This window comes from Neofelis nebulosa, chromosome 6 (genome assembly GCF_028018385.1).
Source record: "Neofelis nebulosa isolate mNeoNeb1 chromosome 6, mNeoNeb1.pri, whole genome shotgun sequence".
Lineage (NCBI taxonomy): Eukaryota > Metazoa > Chordata > Mammalia > Carnivora > Felidae > Neofelis > Neofelis nebulosa.
In genome coordinates, this window is record NC_080787.1 from 26926459 (window position 1) to 26943704 (window position 17246).

General features: G+C 41.3%; 1 protein-coding gene and 1 pseudogene across 5 annotated transcripts in view; one reads left to right on the top strand and one right to left on the bottom strand.

Moving 5' to 3' along the window:
• The window catches only part of LYRM4 (LYR motif containing 4), a 172017-nt gene that overhangs the window by 43874 nt on the left and 110897 nt on the right, over positions 1–17246 (top strand). For 4 of the 5 annotated variants that reach the window (XR_009262823.1, XR_009262824.1, XM_058733133.1 and 1 more), the window contains exon 2: positions 2064–2184. Coding sequence is in view for 3 of the 5 variants with exons in the window: in XM_058733133.1 (XP_058589116.1) it covers positions 2064–2184 (121 nt within the window). In the remaining 2 variants the exon portion in view is untranslated. Of the gene's footprint in view, positions 1–83; positions 241–2063; positions 2185–17246 lie in introns of all 5 variants that reach the window. The other variant, XM_058733134.1, reaches the window with a different exon arrangement.
• On the bottom strand, positions 9218–11132 carry LOC131514789 (E3 SUMO-protein ligase PIAS2-like; annotated as a pseudogene).

A 17246-nucleotide genomic window follows, 5' to 3' on the forward strand; every position in this document is an offset into this window, starting at 1 on the left:
TGTTAGATTAGCAGCTACACAGGAGGAGAATATCTAACATAGTCTATTAGTAAAAATCCTTTCCTGTGCCTTTGCAAGTGAAGGAGCCCTTCATTACGTAGTGTCTGCTAGTTCAGGGATTCCATTTCCATTGTTGCCCCATGATGGATCCTGAGCACCCAGGAGGGCCTCTGCAAATATTCCAGCTGGTCTGCAAAGGGCTCAGATGAAAGTCTCCCCAGTGGCTTACCTCCTAAAAATGTAAGTTCCTAAACTGTCTGCTTTTTGCCTTTACAATTCTTTTTTTTTTTTTTTTAAGTTTATTTATTTTGAGGGGAGGAAGGGCAGAGACAGAGGGAGAGAGAGAATACCTAGCAGGCTCTGCACTGTCAGCTCAAAGCCCAACGCAGGGCTTGATATCACAATCCTAGGATCATGACCTGAGCCAAAATCAAGAGTCAGATGCTCAATCAACTGAGCCATCCAGGTGCCCCTTGCCTTTACGATTCTTAACGTTACAAGATTTCATTTTACTTTTGTTTTTAAAACCCGATATTTGCATTCTTAATTTAAAATGTCTTTTTATTTTAGAAAAGTTGATCTAAAACCAAATTAGTCTTCTCTAAAACAAGTTTTCCCAGTAAATTATATCCATCTCCCAAAGCACTAAGAAATATGTCCCTTCTCTCATTTCTTTGCCTCTATGTGCAGATGTTACTAATAGTTTCACATGGATTCTTCAGCTGGTGTTTAAAGTTAAAAGCAAAGCCATCTGATACCATTAAAAGGCTAGAGAAAATGGTATCTGATGTGCCTGACTTGGACTCTTTCTCCTTAGTCTCTTGTCTTCAGGCTGTTGTAGATGAGACAGACGTGGGTTAAGGCCGTTACTATCTGCATGTGGGGTACATCAGGTTAAGGACTCTTGATTATCCAGACCATTCTGCCTTTTGTACACACACCTTGGTATGACTCTGAGGATGCAGGATGAAAGTGAGCTTGTGACGTGAGGAGAGCAGAAGACTAATGCATTAAGGTATTAAGAAGAATTTTCAGGGTGCCTGGGTGGCTCAGTCAGTTAACCATCCAACTCTTCATTTCAGCTCAGGTCATGATCCCAAGGTCGTAGGATCGATCCCCCACACCAGTCTCCATCGTGACACTGGGGAGCCCACTTGGGATTTTCTCTCTCTCTCTCTCTCTCTCTCTCTCTCTCCCTCTCTCTCTGTCCCTCCCCCTGCGCTAAATAAATAAGTAAATAAATAAACTTTTAAAAAAAAGAAGAGCTTTCAGTTTTTGGGTCTTCCTGTGTACCCATCTCTGTGCCAAATTCCAGACATAAATTATTTAAGCTGAATCCTCCCAGCAGCCCTGAGAAATAGGTGGTACTATGCCCATTTGACAGATGAGGAAACACAGGCTTATGTTAAGCTTGTGTGATTTGAAAGCCGTGCTTTTGAACTGCCGTCCTGTGCTGCATGTAATTTATATTGAAGGGGAGATGGTGTTTGTGTGTGCATGTATATGCATATCTATGCACTTTAAAGATGGAGGAAAGCATTTTGGTGTCCTCTCCACCCTCAACTGTGGTAGGGTCCCAATGTGGATCCTTATATGTTATGTTCCATGAAAGGAACAAACAGCTAAAACAGGGGGACAAGATTAGAAAGCTGACCCAACCAAGTTAAGCATAGGTCATAACTGTCTCGGTGCATGAATGTGTAGTGCATCATTTCACCTCTTTTAATTCTTGCTTTGTCTCTGTGCATTAAAGTTTCAATTATCCACGTTAACGGAGAGAATGCAGACATGAATAACTAAAGACCCGGTAATCTAAGGAGCAGTTCCGTAGCAGTTTGCCATTTATATGTGATTTGTGTGCCCTAGATTTATTTCCCTAATCTGTTTGTTTAGTCATCCCAGAATAGTAATAGATGGGTCTGTCCCAAGAGCAAAGATCTAAGTGGATTATCCACAGGGGAATACAGACAGTTAATTCATCAGGAAAAGCTTTTGATTTCATTTGAAAGCATAGCTTCAGACCGCTGACACCTTTTCTTTTTTTTTCCCCCGAATTCATTTAGAACTTATGCTGTCAGGAGGATAAGAGATGCCTTCAGAGAAAATAAGAATGTAAAGGATCCTGTAGAAATTCAAACCTTAGTGAATAAAGCCAAAAGAGACCTTGAGATAATTCGTCGACAGGTAAGATGGTTCAATGATGTCCTGTCTTTCATTAAGCGCTGTAAGCTTTGACATCTCCTTCCTAATTGGACATCACTGCTTTCGGTGTTTATGATTTATACCACAGGGCCATGAAACTCTGTTCTTTTTACTCATATAGACACAGAAAGATGACCTATCACATTACTGAACTCAAGAAGAACCTAAAGGAAAATATCAGCTTTCCAGAATTTCCAGGGGACGCATCCTTCTGGGAAGCTGCGTTCTCATAGTTCACTCAAGGTTGATCCTTTAAATATGGGAAACGTTTTAAAAATTTTGTCTCTTTGTAAGATATATTTACACACTTATGCGTTGACATATGTCAAAGAACATAAATATATTCTGCTTTTCCTTGTATTTTAAAATCGTAATTCAAGGTGATGTTGCCCTTTTCTTGAAGACACCATCCTGGTGAGTCGTTGCCACATGGAAGGTGTATCTGCAGGTGCAAATGGTGTAAAGCACAGCTGCTTAGCTAGTGAGCCCATAACAGACCCTGGAAGGTGTTTTTGTCTTCATCGTGTAGAGGTGCCAGGGATCACGCTGATTTGTGCTTGCTTTTCTCCTTCTCATGAGGTGGAGTGGGGCATCTGTAGCAGCATGGTCTCCTGGGTAGTGTCATTTGTCCCTCTTTCTGCAAAATTAATTAAAGAGCCAAAGGCCAAGCAGCCTATCAGTTGGTTTTCTCACTCTCTAAAAAAATCATCCTTTTCACTACTTTTCTTTGATTTAACAATAATCACACCATAAGCTCCATTTCTGCTTCTGTTCATCTGTCTTACTTGCAGTAAATTTGTTTATAAAGTATGGAAGGGAAACCCCTTATCATTTCCCTAGGTTCTGCCTAGTGTTATGGAAAGGGCTTGTTTTGTTTTATTTTGTTTTGTTTATTTAAATCCAAGTTAGTTAACATGTAGTGTAATAATGATTTCAGAAGTAGAATTTAGTGATCCATCACTAACATGTAACACCCAGTGCTCATCCCAACAAGTGCCCTCCTTCATGCCCATTGCCCATTTAGCCCATCCCCCACTCAGCACCCCACCAGCAACCCTCTGTTTTCTGTATTTAAGAGTCTCTGGTGGTTTGTCTCCCCCTCTCTTTTTATCTTACTTTTCCTTCCCCTCCCCATGTTCATCTGTTTTGTTTCTTAAATTCCACATATGAGTGAAATGATATTTGTCTTTCTCTGACTAATTTTGCTTAGCGTAATACCCTCCAGTTCCATCCACATTGTTGGAAATGGCAAGATTTCATTCTATTTCATTGCCGAGTAATAGTCCAGTGTGTGTGTGTGTGTGTGTGTGTGTGTGTGTGTGTACCACATTTTCTTTATCCATTCATCAGTCGATGGAGATTTGGGCTCTTTCCATAATGGTAGCTGTTGTCAATAGTGTTGCTATAAACACTGGGGTGCATGTGCCCCTTCAAATCAGTATTTTTGTATCCTTTGGATAAATACCTAGTAGTGCAATTGCTGGGTTATAGGGTAGTCCTGTTTTTAATTTTTTGAGGAACCTCTATTCTGTTGGAAAGGACTTGTTTAGCATCATCAGGAAATACCAGCTTGGCTGACAGCATGTCATATCACAATATATGACATACATATACACATCCCTAACCCTTCTTCATGCTTGACTCTAAACAGAATTCAAAAAAGAAAAAAAAGAAGAAGCTATAGTATGCACTGTAGTTTTCTTTTTATGTCGCATTTGAAAGTCTTGCAATCTGATGAAACAGTCCCTTCTAGAATAACCTTTCAGATTCTGATAACCCTTCTTGAGTTCTACAGTTATCTAGCAACAGAATAACTTGGGCACATCTGGACAAGCCTAGGAAATGATCTTTAAGGAAGGGCATGAAAAGATAATAGGAGTCAGAAAAAGAAACTGATCTACACATTTGCATGCACTCTGATAGTGGCAGGTAAAAGAGTTGTCATTTTGAAAACTCTAGGACAATGGCATTTCCTAGACATCAGTGGCTGAATTTTATGGGATCCTTTAGCACTGGAACTTGGAAAAGCAAGCAGCCTGAGTCCTTATTTCACATAAACTCAGAGAGATTCAATTCTTTGGCACTTTCTTATGTGGAAGTTGGCAAGCGTCTCCCAAACAGGCTGACTTCATCTTTCTGTGTAAAGTTGCACAGAGTAGAAACTGCTTAGAAAAGGTGCCTGTAAGTACTCTGTGCCACTATTTCTTCTGTTATGTAATTGTCTGTGTCTTCTCCTGTTTTGAAATGCTAAAACCACCTTTCAAGAACAAAAAGACTAGACTAGCTCTTATCACACATCCCCAGTAAATCCATGCTCAAAACAGACTCCAACTCTGCAGTCATGGGACATGTGCTGGGGCCAGGGCGCCCTCCCAGGACAGCCTGGCAAGTGCACCTTCCTTGACCTTGGAGGAGTTGTGCTGCCTAAAATTATGTTATCCCTGAAGACTCTGCTCATGCTCAGAATGGTTCTGACAAATGAAAGCATTCCTATTCCATTGAGAACTCATTAGCCATTTATAAGTCAAAACGTTTCTGTTCACTTCCCTGTCTTGTCAAGAGTATTCCTGAATCCAGGAATTTACCATGGTTATTTTATGAGATGTTAATGTTACTGACTCCTCTAGCTACCTTGCTGAAAGCTGATATGAGTTGACCTTGGCCTAAAGGCCCAAAATAAAGCAGTGTCTGTATTTTCTTCACACCAGCTGCTATAATAGCCGTCTAGCTTGCCTCCCTGATTTCCCTCGCCTGAATGATCTATTCTCCACACACTGCCAGAGTGATCTTTTTTTAAAAGGAAAATTAGAGCAGGTTATACCCCTGCTCAAAACCCTCCAGAGGCTTCATAGCACCATGGCAATAAAATCTGAAGTGCTTAAGAAGTCCTCACAGGCCCTCCATTGCCTACGTCTCCCTCACACTATTTCAGATTCCATCTTGATGTCCCCAAAACACCCCCGGCTTGTTCCCGTTGCAGAGGCTTTGTACCTTCTGCCTGGAATACTCTCTCCCCAGACCTTCCCACTGCTCGATTCCCCTTTTCACTCAGATTTTTACTCCAATTTCACCTTCTCACAGAAGCCTGTCCTGACCACACTGTCTAAAATAACCTTCCTTCTGTCATTCTGTCCCTTATCCTGCTTTCATTTTCCTTATGGCATCTATCAGTCCTGAAAATAACATTCCTTATTGCCTTGTCTGTTTCCTCCTCTTCTGTGAGGGTAGGGATCTCCCCTGTCATGGTCACCAATGCCTGATTGCAAGAACACAGGCTCTGGGTCCAGCCTGCCTGTGTTCAAGTCCTGACTCAGGCTACTAACTATGTGATCTTGAACCACATATTTAACCTCTTGGTGCCTAATGTAAAATTCAGATAAGAACAGGCTCAACTTCATGGGTATGGTGAGCATCAAATAATATATGTGAAGCCCTTGGGAACATACTGGCACATAGTATATACTTGATATTGTACTATTGTTATCGGGAGTATCTAGTAAAACTCTTAATAATCCTCTGTGGAGGGTGCCTGGGTGGCTCAGTCAGTTAAGCATCCAACTCTTGATTTCAACTCAGGTCATGGTTTCACGGTTCATGGGCTCGAGCCCGGCACTGTCAGTGCAGAGTCTGCTTGGGATCCTCTCTCTCTCTGTCTCTCTCTCTCTCTCTCTCTCTGTCTTTGTCTCTCTCTCTCTCTCTCCCCTTCCCCTGTTCGTATACTCTCTCAAAATAAATAAATAAACTTTAAAAAAATAAAATAAAAAAATAATCCTATGTGGACTAAAGGACTATGTGAAGAGTTTGGCCCCTGGGATCACACATCTCAGCCAAGGGGTCTATGCCACAAAAATCATAGTGTCTTGCTGGCTACCCAGAACCTTCCTTCAAAGAGAATGAACCATAAAGGGAAGGTGGAAACCTAATGAGGCCCTTAACCTCCAATCTAATGAGACATAACTGATACGAGCAGTAATATGCTTCTATCAGGTCCCTCTTCCATTTGCATCCTTGGACCCAAAGACCATCCACCAGGATGCATATCCATCTAAGCATCATTTTTCCATGGATAAGAAAGCCCCTGGCCACCTTCCCAGCTGCTACATGCACACATCCTTAAAGGCAGTGCTCAAAGTGGAACCCTCCATCCAACTTCTCTCCTCTCTCAACACTGTTTGCCTCTTCCTGCTTTCCAGTCAGTCTTTACAGTGGATCTTGCTTCCTGCCAATGCTTCTTCATTCCCTCCAGTCAGCTGTGATGCTAACAATACAGCTGTACTCATGATACGATTGTGAAGTTTTAAAGAAGTCTCTGAGCAAAGATTTTCTTCTGGCTTTTTTGGGTAGAGAACCAAGGTGCAGGCTGGATGCCTTAGAGCTTAGAGCAGACTCAGAAGTTGAAGGACATGAACTCCTAAGTCAGTAGAAACTGAAGGATAAAGATTAAGTCATTCCCCAGTTTTGTTCCCCAGATACTTAAGGACATCAACCCAGCTTAGCATCTCCTCAGAGGTCTTTCTTCTTTCGTATCCTTAACGCTCAGAGATCCCATCTCATTGTGGCAACCCTGGAGGGTGCTAGTTGGCATCAGTATTTCTCATTAGTCCTGCACACCACTCCTGAGGATTACTCTCATTTCAAGAAGTGGCATGGCAGATTGTTTTTCCTCCATTATGACCAAGTCAGACTCCTTTTGCTCCTTCTCCATAATTATGGCCCACTGAATATAAACCTGATGTACACTTGTTCTTTCTTTGACATTCTTGGACCAACTGTCCCCTGAAAATTATAATCTAGTCTATCAGTCCCCAATCTCTTTCCAGAGACAAGCATCATCTCATATCCCATAACTAGTAGAGGCATCCTTTTACCTTTCTTAAATTCCCATTATTTCCATATAAAATGGTCCTGTAAAGACAGATTGATCCTGGCAGCTTGTATGAGTATTTCCTCTCTGCTGAAAGCAGGTTCTGGACTAGCCCCCACTAACCCTAGCTTTCTTGTCTGCTTCCCAAGCAGGATCAAAAAGTTGGAGAGGCCTTCTGTGTATGTGCCAGATGGTGCCAAAAAGGATGCCCAAAAGATGGACTATATATGTGTAGGGTTGGGCAAAAAGGTCTCACACAATCTGGACAGCAAAGAAGTACCTAAGGACTTTCTACCTCAGAGGTTACAAAAGGCCCCTTAGATGTTGCATATCAGAAATAAGAACAAGAAGGTCATCTTGGTTCTTTTTTTCCATTTTGCTGTTATGACGGTATTCCTTTTGATAAGGCACTGATTAGAATTAGCCCTCAGTTAATCATTCCCACTTATTATAGTTTGTCATGCCCCTTTGGATTTTGAACAACCAGAGCCTTATTTTGTATCACTGCTTCCATGCTCTACACCTTTGCTACTTGAGGTCACCCCTCTCCAGACCCGCAGCATTGCTACCACCAAGGGGCCCTCTTCCCCTGTGTAGTTCATAGAGATTTGTGGTCGTCATAGTGAAAGTATTTTCCAAACATTCTGAAATAGAGTTATTGTCTTTGTTATATACCCAGCTAAATAGCCACATGTCTGTGAGAGGAGACATGGAAGAAACAGCCGAGGGTGGGAAACTATAACTACAGCAAGGAGGCCAGACCAATCTTTGTATACGTTGACAAAATTTCCTTGGATATGCAAATTAAGGTTGTGACTTTAGGAATTCTTAGCTACAGCCTAAATGTGTAGCAACTTTTTCTTCAAACCTGGTGAAGTGCAGAGTTTGGGTTTGTTTCCAGCTACGCGACATTCTCACTGTTCATCAGAGTGCATCCCATGATGCATACCATGAAGACCAGGCTCTAGGTTCTCGGGTAGCAACACACCTACATAACAGAAAGGGTGTGTATGTGTGTGTGTGTGTGTGTTTGTGCGCATGCGTTTGTGATTGACTCTTTTCTTACACAGTTAACCAAGTAAAACCACAATCTCTAGGAAAGGAACAACTATTCCCTATTGAGAAGTTCCCAACCACCACCTTAACTAGGCTAGCAGATTTAGCACTAAATTTACATCCAAATGTTTGCTTCCCCTACCAGGGATGGTTGTACATGTGCTGATAAGGAATGCATCCCACAAAAGGAGGTTCGAGTGTAACTTCAGGATTTCAATGAAGTATTTGTTGCTGTGGTAGGTAATTTTACGTGCTGGGTGACAACAAGGTTCTGGAGTCATACCAGCCTTGCCAGCAGCTTTTCAGTGACAACAATTTTTTTTTCTAATACTTTCCTGAAGGAAGGATTTTTTTTTTTTTTCATTTTAGAGAGAGCTTAAGCAGGAGAGAGGGGTGGAGGGAGAGAAAGAGAGAGATAGAAAGAATCCGTGCTGAGTGTGGAGCTCTCCCTCTCCCGGTGCAGGGCTCAATCCCATGACCCCAAGATCATGACCTGAGCTAAAATCGAGTTCTATGTTCATCCAACTGAGCCACCCAAACGCCCCAGTGATAACAATTTTATACCACATTAGTCATTCTTAAGCCAGTGACAGCTTTGCAGGAGGGGCTTGGTTTGCTTTGGTTTGGTTTTTGACAAACAACTTTTTTACAGATATTTTTCCTTCACATCCAGTTAAACAGAGTTGCTTTCATTTTAGAAACATTGATTATGTCTTTTTTTCTTTAGAAAAAAGTCTTTACCTGAATATTTATATAACTTCATTGCTGTTTTTACAACAAAAAAGTTTTAAACTGATTCATAGAATCCATCCAGTAACTTATGAAATTGAAATCCATTTCTCAAGAAGATGCATTTATGGCTGAATGTATTTGATGCTTAGAGTACAGCATGAATAAGAAAAAATCCTTCATTCATCTGTGTTCATCTCTCCAAAAGCAAAAGAATCCATTTGACGTTTTCAGTAAATATCGAAGTTAATTGTTTAAAAAAAAAACAAAAAACAAAAAAAAAACGCTTCCCACATTCCCACAGAACCTTCCACCCAAGAAAGAGCAGTTTCAATGAATGGCTCCTGGAATCAGCTGAGTCTTCCTTTAGTCCAGTGAGGAGATGGTATCAGGAATGTTCCTTCCACTGCTGGTGATGACCCCTGTGTCAGTCAGCTGCTGGTTGAACTAACATGAATATTGCTTTCATGGGGGCTGGTGGTGGTGACAGATGTGCTCTTGCTGTTAAAGGTGAGGTGAGACTCTCCAAAAAGATAAGAGGACAATACTAGGGATCAAGTGGAATAAGAGGAGAAAAATCCAGACCTGGCAGATCTGATGAGATGCTTTATATTGGCACATGGTGGAATAGCACTGAGCAGTCTGTTAGTGAAGGCGAAATAACAGCAGCGTCAACCAATGTCACACTAGGCACCCGTACAAAAGATGGCTGGGACATGAGAACCCCTTTGCTGGGGCTGCTTTGTGCTTCTGACATCAGGATGCCTTTTGTGTTGGCAAGAGGGGCTTCCTCTTCCTGGGGAAAGCTTTCTAGTGTTAGGTCAGTAACATCCCCCTTCTTCCTGCTTACCTCACTGACTACAGTCACTGAACAAGGCTTATGAAGACACTTGGAATTTTTATTTTTATACATGCTTGCTGGATACTTTCATCACTTCTTTTCTTCTGTCTCATTGGACACCAAGAACTATCTTCTTGGAATCCGATCTCATCCACATCAGAACAGTCATTGAGAATTCCCATAAAAAGCCCATCTAAAATTAGACTTTCATGGGCAGCTTTTTTGTCACACACAGGACAAATCCAAGCGGGCTTCTCATTCATTTGCAGATAAAGGGCACCATCAAAACACTATAGATGTGTACCAGTCACTGCGTGGCATGGGATTGTCGGCCTCATTTTCCTTAAAGGGCACCTCAAGGATACCTGAAGGAATTTCACTATTAGGAGCTGCAGTTAAGTTTTTCTTTAATTAGTTTTCTGAAATGATAGCGTTTCTAGTATCTTTCATCTTTAGTCTCTATAATGACATGGTCGATGTGAGCTGTAATACAAGATATACAGACATGGAGTAGTTCTTTCCAATATCTTTTTTTTTTTTTTAATATTTATTTATCTTTAGGGAGGGTCAGAGAGAGAGGGAGACACAGAATCCAAAGCAGGTTCCAGGCCCCAAGCTGTCAGCACAGAGCCTGACGTGGGGCTCAGAACTCACAAACCATGAGATCATGACCTGAGCTGAAGTCAGACACTTGCTTAACTGAGCCAACCAGGTGCCCCAATTCTTTCCAATTTCTGATGCCCAAGAATGGAAATCTGATTTGGCACAGCTGAAGACAACCCAACTAAAGATGTATTTGTGTTCAATCCTATTTTTAGGTGGTCATGCATAGCCAGGCAAAGGAAATGGCTTCCCATTCACTTTTATACATAGACCATTGAGGTGATTTTGTTCTTGAAAGCAACTTCTCTCTACCAGGCAGAATCCCAGCTAAACTTGTACTTTGTAATCTCTCCTATTATCTGGCAAAAAAAAAAAAAAAAAAAAATCCCTGAATATGCATTTCTCTCTAACTTGTGTCAGAACAAAAATAAAAACTTCTCTTGAAATCGTTGAATACTGCTTCGAGCTAAACTCATGGGCTTGATGAGAACATCAGGAACATCATAAAAGGGCAGTTTTTTTTTAAATGAACATCAGGATGGACAGGAGGAATTGGGGGAGATGGCTGCATCTCAAACATGAGCTTAGTATTTTGAAGCAGCACGGAACCAACAGGAGAGGTATCGTGGGTGTGGTATCATAGAGGTGGAAGGCAACCAGTGGATTCCAGCTATGGCCAAGTCAGGTTCTACATACAGGATGAGCTGTCATCCATATTGAAACCAATGGCTTGATTACAGATAAACCAGAAAGTGCTTCAAGAGACAGTGGGTATCCACATCTCTATAATTTTTGGATTTTAGTCTGAGCCACAAGACTACAGCCACTCTTCTGTAAATGAAACAAGTATCAGGAGACCATGCTTGTGTCCATTTTATGCTGTCCAGGAAAGCCTTATAACAAGTGTAGTTCAGATCCCCTAAAACTAGAACCGTATTCAGATTGGCTAAAATGAAAAACAGTGAGAACACCAGAGGCAGGTGAGGATGCAGAGAAACTAGATCACTGCATACGTTGCTGGTAGGAAAGTGAAATGGTACACCTCTCCTGAACTCGAAATCCGCCAACTGTGGGTGCTACCGCCAGAGCACCCCTCCCACCAGCACCCGCGATACCTCCAGCACCGTCCTAAGCTGGACCCTGCTGGCAACAGGGATGCAGCTGACCAGCAGGGGAGCAACACCCCACCAAACTAGGGCTTCTTATAATAAAATGGTTCAAGTAATGAATATATGAAACTGCAGTTATAGGGGCGCCTGGGTGGCTTAGTTGCTTGAGCATCCAACTCTTGATTTCAGATCAGGTCATGATCCCAGAATGGGGCTCTGCACCGGGCATGGAGCCTGCTTAGGATTTTCCCTGTCTCTGTCCCTCTCCCTCTGCCCCTTCCTCCCGCTCACATGCCCCCCTCCTCAAAACATAAAGAATAGGGGCGCCTGGGTGGCGCAGTCGGTTAAGCGTCCGACTTCAGCCAGGTCACGATCTCGCGGTCCGTGAGTTTGAGCCCCGCGTCAGGCTCTGGGCTGATGGCTCGGAGCCTGGAGCCTTTTTCCGATTCTGTGTCTCCCTCTCTCTCTGCCCCTCCCCCGTTCATGCTCTGTCTCTCTCTGTCCCAAAAAATAAATAAAAAATGTTGAAAAAAAAAAATTTAAAAAAAAAAAAAATAAAAATAAAAAATAAAAAAAAATAAAAAAAAAAAACCATAAAGAATAAATCTCAGTGGTAAGCAGTTAAGAACAGACTCCATACAGCCATTAGAAATAGTAGGAAAGAGGTTGATCTTACTGGTAGCCATCATTTCTATGTGAGAGGAAGCATTTTCACCGTTTCTTAGCTTGCACCTAATTACTTTGTCAGTCACTAAAAGCAATTTGCCCAGTTTATTGGCGTTTGGGTGGTGATAGATGAGAGTCTCTGAAACCAAATTTTTTTTTTTACTTTTGTTTACTATTTTATGGTTTAGTCTTTACATGACCGTTCTAGAGAAATGTCCACCAATAACATTTTTAGCGTGCATGTCATGAAATGAGAAGTTCATGAACGATGTCTGTCTTCTTTCACCACCAGTCACTGCAACATCCGTTTTAGTGCCCCATGTAGTAGTTAAAACTTAACTTAAAAGTGATATCTTGGGGCATCTGAGTGGCTCAGTCTATTGAGCGTCTAACTCTTGATCTCAGCTCAGGTCTTGATCTCAGGGTCATGAGCTCAAGCCCTGCATTGGGCTCTGTGCTAGGCATGAAGCCTACTAAATAAATAGGTAAATAAATAAAGTTCAGGATTGTTAATTTTATGGTGCTTTTTTTTACCATAAATAATAAAAAATATCTCCCCACCCCCCGGCCCCCAACAAAAGAATTATAGCTAGTCATCCATTTTTTTTCTTAACTGGGAAAAATAGAATTAAATGCTTCAGACATTAGTATTTAAGCATAGGAGGCTTAAGTCATCTGAAGCTTGAACAAGTGGATTTATATCTGTGAGCCTTCAGTTTCTTATCTGTAAAATCAGAAGATTATAGTCCAATTTCTAAGGCTACTTCCAGTTCTAAAATTCCATGGTCTAACATTTCACATAAATATCTGTCCCCTTCTTTATTTGCAGAAACTTACTGATATATTTTTTTTAGTAAACTACTCTATGCTTTGCATTCCTTGACCAATCTTTGCTAAGATCTTAACTCACTAGAGTTTAGGCTATAGATAAGCAAAGTTGTAAGCCAGCTATGTATTTATACCATCATAAATTTCAAAAACTTCTCTTGGTCTAACCTCTCTGCCACAAGGAAAGTCAGAAAAGTGAATTATTTTATTAATGTCGCTAGCACCTCTGCTCTTAGCCTTCCTTTCTGATAGAATATACATCACCAGTACTAGAGCATATCTCTGAACAAAACATTTTCTTTCAAAGAAAATTAAGTTAAGTAGCAATTCAAGAGCAATAATATGATAACTTGATAGGCAAGAAAAGGATTAAAATCCTTTCCTCAAGCCCCACCTTAATGTTGATACTAGTTTCTTCTTGACTGGATTTTTCCCTGCTCCCTGGGTGGCTTCTCAGCTGCATGAAACGCAATCTGTGAGATAAATCAAATGACACTGTATATTTTGTAATTCCCTGCCCACAGTTTCTTTCCCTAGATATTTATCAAGCACCCACTCTATGCCATGTAATTATGAATTGACTTTATGAGCTTTTTGGAGGCAGAGTTGGGAATGGAATTTTGAAGTCCATCAGAACCTTGTAGAAGTTCTTTCTCAGTTTGATTCTTGGGAGACAAACCTTTTCTGTTCAATCCAGATCATACCTATTTGTTCATTTAATAGAACAGAAATATATGGACTCTGATAGGGTACCCCAGCAATACTTTCCCCTGTGTCTATATAGATCAACTAAGATTAGATCAAAAGATCTATCTACATATTTAAAAACTAATAAAACAGTCAGAAGCAAAGGAGATTTAAGTACTCTATCTTGGACTTCAATAAAAATCCTCAGGAAATCAACAAGAGTTTATATACAATGAGTCAATTGCCCCCTGAGTGAACCCTGTATCTTTTGGATATCTGAATTCTTTCAATGTGAATGAAAGATTCCCCAACCCCCTGTCAGATGAGAAGGGATGATTACTTTTATAGCTTGGCCTACATGTGACATTTTTTTTCAGCCTGTTCAATATATAGTTCCTCTACAGCTATAAAAAAAAAAAGACTTCTTCATACAAGGATTGAAACCAATTTCTCTGCATTTTCTGAAAATTCCAGTACATCCTTGAGTCTGGGACGATAGTATTCCCACAGTTAGCATTCCTGTGGAAGAAATGCCTCTCTGTTGGAGATTGCCCAGCAAATTTGCTTGAGTCTTCCAAGGCTGACATGCATAAAACAAGATTCCATGTTCTTTCTAGAAGAAGCCTATCCCACCTCTGCATTTTTTCATATACAGCAATTGTTCTTTTTCATATTTGCGTGTGCAGAAGAGCTCCTGAAGAAGGCAGCAGTAACACTATTTATAGAAAGCTTTGCACGGGTTTCATTTGAGAACCTTTATTATCCTTCTCCTGTTGAGCCTACGAGAGCTGTTCACTCTTGAATTCCCTAAAGAACTATTTTTGTTGCTAAAGTATCTAAAGTGGAAGTAGATACCATCAACTCTGAAGCAGAAAGTACATTGATGTTCTAGGCAAGAAGTGGAAGTTGTCAATCTAAGCTCTGAGAGGAGCTTACTATGGGACCTTGGGGTAGCTGTTTATGGGCCTAATTTACCATATGTGTAAAAAGATGATTTTATTTATGAATATTGATGAAGGTGATGCGGGTGGTGGTGGTGGTGGTGGTGGTGGTGGTGGTGGTGGTGAGGTGTGCTTGTTGTCAGTGTGGTTCATTGTGTCCTCTTTAGGCACTGATACTACGTACTAAGCCCTTAGAACATGTTTCAGTTTCTCACAGCGGCCTTGTGAGAAAGATACTGTTTTCCTCATGTGTTAGAGGAGGAAATTCAGACTGAGTGTGTTTGAATAACTCCCCGAGAACACACAGTTAGGAGAATGGTGGGCCCACATGTCTTCTCACTTTTTTGGCCAGTTCTTAGAAGAGAGATCAAACTGTGGGTGGTCTGATCTTTACAGAAGCAAATAAGACATGGGAGATGGGAAAACAAGGCGAGATGTAGGTTTCCTTTTCTAATTGCTCATTTAGAATTTGTATTATTAGAAGGTAACAGTCTCTCTTCTGTAGACTCATGAATAGTTTATCCCTCTGAGCTGATCTCCTTTATCATTTCTCAAAAAACTTTCTCTCTCTCTCTCTCTCTCTCTCTGTCTGCCTTCAAAAGAAAAAGAAAAAAAATACAGAAACCACAGTCTGAAAATGTTAAAGTTCAGCCACCTTATTTAAGAAGTGTTTGCTCCGAATTTCCCCGTAGATCTGAAGGTTGCAGCTCCAAATGTGCTTTTCCTGACAAGCAGTAACACTCAAGTGCCCTTCACTGGAAACCTTTTGATGCCTCGCTGCTGGGGTTGTCCTTTCAAGTAATCAGTTAATTTCAGCCATGCTTATGCAGAAGATCTTGTCCCAAGATGACTAAGGAACAGTTTCACACCTTCTAGGAAGGGGGGGTCCAAGGGATTCACCCCTTTTATGTTTGTGTTTCTATACCACATCCTCTCTGGTGGCGGGAAGCCAGTGTGCTCCCACATCCAGCGTATAGATAAGAAAATGCACTCCTTTCTGAGCACTTGATATCTGCAGTTGGATTTTTATAAATTTGATGTGTGTCACTGGTATATATACATGAAGGCTAGATTCATTGGTGCTGTTGGAAAGATACCTCCTCATTATACATCTCTCAGTGTTAAAAACTATTGTTGTTTTATGCAGAGATGTAATAGGAATGGTAGCCAAGAGAAGAGGTTTTGAGTAACATACACCTAAACTGAAATCCTAACACTTACTCACTAGCCCTCTGGCCTTGGTCATGTTATTTAATTTCTCTTAAAATATTACCATCATTCAATTTTTCTACTAAAGGCAAAGGAATACCATTCTGAAGTTAATGTTAGTTTTGTACTTGCTTTGCTTTTAAAATACCAAAGCCGGGGCGCCTGGGTGGCTCGGTCGGTTAAGTGTCCGACTTCGGCTCAGGTCATGATCTCACAGTCCATGAGTTCGAATCCCGCGTCGGGCTCTGTGCTGACAGCTCAGAGCCTGGAGCCTGTTTCAGATTCTATGTCTCCCTCTCTCTCTGCCCCTCCCCTGTTCATGCTCTGTCTCTCTCTGTCTCAAAAATAAATAAACATTAAAAAAAAATTTTTTTTTAAATAATAATAAAATACCAAAGCCAAACACATCAGAAATTTTCTCTCTTCCCCAGTCTGGTAATTAAGGCTGTCATATCATGAATTGGTCTGTAGTAAATAATCAAAAGACTCTATTCTCTAAGATGTGGCACTGTAATAATCTTAGTTTTATTCAGTAATGATAGTGCACAATTAAATCAGTATTTTAAATCTTTTTCTTTTCCTCGAACATTTCCCCTTCATACAGCCTAAGAAATACTTCTCCCCACCCATCTCGACTTCTTAATGCAGTGAAAATAGCACCAACCAGAGGCCACAAAGATTCTCCTCAGTCTCAGAAATTAGCAGTAGCATCACCAGGAAGTCCATGACCCTTTAGGCCTCATCTGTAAAAAAGTAAGGAATTGGGTACATTGGTTTCCAAGATCTCTAGCAGCATAAGAATTTGTCTATGAATCCTAAGTTTAACTGCCTTGTCGAGATTGGACTTGGGGTTTCTTTCAGCAGATTATTGCATCTCACTAATAAGTGAGTACATTCCAGAATTGCCTACACAGAGCAGTTGGACATGCCTCTGGAGCTCAGTGAAAACTCAGTCACTGAATGCTGGGTGGCCCAGGAGCCAGCAGACCTGGGGTCTGCTCCCACCCACCGTCAGTGGGCAGGCAGCTCCCCCTGTGAGTGAGGAGGGAGGTGCTCCATGACCATCTGAGGCCTCTCTCACACCGGACATTCTCTGATCCTGAAACTAATTGCTAATGATTGGTAGGTCCCAGAAACATCCCTGGGAATGTTGGATTTTGACCAAAGGTGAGTTATGTCACTGACCTCCTCTGTTTACTGAATTGACTTTAAAAAGAAACCCGAACTGCCCTGAGCTCACAGACAGCATGTTTTGTTGAGTGTGGGGGCGTAGCTAGGTTACGTAATGCTGGGTTATGTAATGTTCGTGCTTCGTTGTCAGCCTCAGCAGTGGAGCCGATTCGAGAAAACCCTTTGGCTGTACTTTGTGAAAGCTTTTAATACCCAGTGATGGCAGGAACGTTACCTGGGTCATGGTGACGTCAGGAGGCCTGTGAACTGTGCACAGAGCCCGCTGTTCTGTACATTCACAGACTGTACGTACCTCACTTACTAATGAGGTTTTCTTCACC